This window comes from Triticum dicoccoides, chromosome 3B, assembly GCF_002162155.2.
Source record: "Triticum dicoccoides isolate Atlit2015 ecotype Zavitan chromosome 3B, WEW_v2.0, whole genome shotgun sequence".
NCBI lineage: Eukaryota > Viridiplantae > Streptophyta > Magnoliopsida > Poales > Poaceae > Triticum > Triticum dicoccoides.
The window spans coordinates 609,893,013-609,895,667 of record NC_041385.1 but is presented as its reverse complement, the minus strand read 5'-3'; the positions used below and the strand labels follow the sequence as shown (position 1 = coordinate 609,895,667).

Below are 2,655 nucleotides of genomic sequence, written 5' to 3'. Positions count from 1 at the left end.
AAGCGTTTTGCAAGCCGGCCGTATGGAATCATTTATCTTTTAAATACCACAATTTTCTAAATATCCTGTCCGTCTGCTGTGTATAATCTTACGGAGGAGTTATCAGCTGACCAAAAGCTCTCTTTGTTGAGGGCATGGTGTTTGAAATTCGAAGTTTTTTAAAACTGATACGCATACGCCTGTACAAACAGAGCATCCTTTTTCGTTTCTGAACCTGTTCGCAGATCTCCCTTGCTAATTAAAGAACGACTTCGTGCAGGGTCCTCACCGAGTCCACCACACCGCGTAAAAGCGTCCCCCAGCCCCAAGCCAGGTTTACAGTGAATCGCTCCCAACCGCCTGAGCTGCGACGACGCTTCCTCCCCACCCCTTCTATATATTAGCAGCCCTCGTGCAAGTGCAGCCTCTACTTCCGCCCGCCCCGCCACCGAAGCTGCCTTAGCCAGCCTACTGGCTTCTCAACAAATTAACTCTTGCGCGCACAGGAACTCTCGCTCCATAGATAACGGCGTCGGCGGCCAGCTTGCGAGGCAGCACAACTCCAGAACCATGCAGACGCAGTCCCGTCTCATCATGAACCCCAACGGCGGCGTAACCGGCTACGAGCCCGCGGCGACCGACGAGCAGCACGAGGCGGTGCTGAGGGAGCTGGCGCACGGGCACGAGCTGACGGCGCACCTGCAGGCGGAGGCGCTGCGGGCGCTGCACGGGCAGGGCCAGACCGAGGCCACCGCCGCATTAATCCTGCAGGAGATGTCCCGCGCCTTCACCGTCTGCATCAACATCATGGGCGGCTCCGCCCCGGCCGCGACCCCGACCACGCCGCCACCGGACGCGGCGGCCGTCGTCGTCACCGGCGCCGCGAGCGCGCGCCGTCCTAGAGACGACGGCGTCCCGAGAAAGTGAGTCGCCTAGCTGCTAGTACTACTACATACCTGCATTAGAGTAGAAGAAAATGATCAAGAAACAAAGCAGGTCGATTATGTGGGGTTCTGATTGTGCGGAGTGCATTGTTTCTTCAACAGAGTAACAGTTACTTCCTCGCCCTACTCGGACGGGTACCAGTGGAGGAAATACGGCCAGAAGAGGATCATGAGGACAAGCTTCCCAAGGTCAGTTCATTTCTACGTATATATCTCGGCGATCCTGTTGCTTATCTTATCCAGACAACTAATTAATCGACGGATGATGAGTGATTGAGTTGCCATGTCGCTCTAACAAGAAAATAGCATGCTCCTAAAAATTATAGCCAAGGTTTAGATCGTGACGCTGGTAGAGAGCGCGTACGGGATAATAGGGAAAACACGTGCAAGATTAGGTTCATTCAGATTTTCGGATGGCCACGCGATGGCACCGGGAGATCCGGAAAGCGAAGCGCGCAAAGGACAAACGCAAAATGTTGCGCGCTTGCCACGCAGCGACCGTGCGCGCCTCAAAAAGGATGCTTGATCTTGATGAGCAGCCGATCGGATCACCAGTTCCCCACACGGCCACACGTTTGAAAGCATCGGCAAAGTGGAGAGATGTGTCCACTCGAATGGATACAAAGTAAAAGCCAGTTTTGATGCTGACCCATGTTCTCTTTTAGGTAAAAGGAATGTTTTCTCGACCAACCACAATTTTCATCCCTGAAAGTTACGTTTTGTGGCGAGCGGGAGCGGGATCCTCGTGTGTGTTACTGCGTTCACCATCATAGTGAACGAACAGGGTTGGGTCGTTAACGATTTGACGTAGTAGTAGTATTAGTACTGTTATCCTTGATCTAAAAAAATTAGGCATCTCCTTACGTCACCAACCGCTGAATAATTGCTCTCAAGCGACGTCACCGCGTATTGCCAGCTAGCCGTCATGTGCTAAGATGAGACAGAATACTCCTACTACTAATACTAATAGTCCTGCTGGACATGTGTAAAAGAGACACTAAAACGAATCTTAGTTCTTACTCCTACTTGTGTACGTGTACACGCAGGTGCTACTACCGATGCTGCTACCATCGCGAGCGCAGCTGCCCGGCCACGAAGCTCGTGCAGCAGCAGCCGCCGCAGCAGCACAGCGACGGCGACCAGACGATGTACACCGTCACCTACGTCCACGAGCACACGTGCCATAACATGGCGCCGGCCGAGCCCGAGGCGGCGGCACGTAGCTCCACGCCCGACCCGCTCGGCTTCTCTGCCGGGATGCAGCCGAGGCAGCAGCAGCGGGGCGGCGCCGGCCTGGACCGCGGCTCCAAGGAGGAGCTCGAGCGGCAGGCGCTCGTGTCGTCCCTCGCCTGCGTGCTGCAGGGCCACCACCAGAGCTACACCGGGTCCGGGGCCGGCACGCCGGACGGATCGCCCTCGCAGGGCCGCGTCGGCGACGGCCCGTCTGCGTCAGGTCTTTCGCTCGATACGTCTGACGACTTGGGGTTGGACGTCATGGACTACGGCGTGACGGACGCGCTGTATTTCGCTGCGTCCTCATCGTATGGCCCAGGCGGCGACGGCATGATTCCTTGAGGGGCAGCGTGACTGATTATGTCGATGATATGTAGATTGAGTTTCAGAGAGTCTACATGAGAAGCGCGAACGCAGAGGTTTTTTCGCGGGTGTGTACGACGACGGCACACCGCTTGTCAGCCTACTTTTTTTTTTGCTTGTCAGGTGTTTTTTTTTT

General features: G+C 55.3%; 1 protein-coding gene across 1 annotated transcript; it reads left to right on the top strand.

The window, feature by feature from the left end:
- Positions 1-425: 425 nt before the first annotated feature.
- Positions 426-2,636, top strand: LOC119281654 (WRKY DNA-binding transcription factor 70-like). Its single transcript, XM_037562123.1, has 3 exons — positions 426-902; positions 1,026-1,112; positions 1,970-2,636. Exons 1-3 carry the CDS (start codon positions 550-552, stop codon positions 2,496-2,498), a joined length of 969 nt encoding a protein of 322 aa, XP_037418020.1. The 5' UTR covers positions 426-549; the 3' UTR covers positions 2,499-2,636.
- Positions 2,637-2,655: the final 19 nt, after the last annotated feature.

Bases quoted from the DNA above. Each gene is read 5' to 3' on its own strand.
- LOC119281654 (XM_037562123.1), top strand. From the start codon at position 550: ATGCAGACGCAGTCCCGTCTCATCATGAACCCCAACGGCGGCGTAACC. The intron at 903-1,025 runs GTGAGTCGCCTA...TTTCTTCAACAG, and splicing joins GACGACGGCGTCCCGAGAAA to AGTAACAGTTACTTCCTCGC. The intron at 1,113-1,969 runs GTCAGTTCATTT...GTGTACACGCAG, and splicing joins ATGAGGACAAGCTTCCCAAG to GTGCTACTACCGATGCTGCT.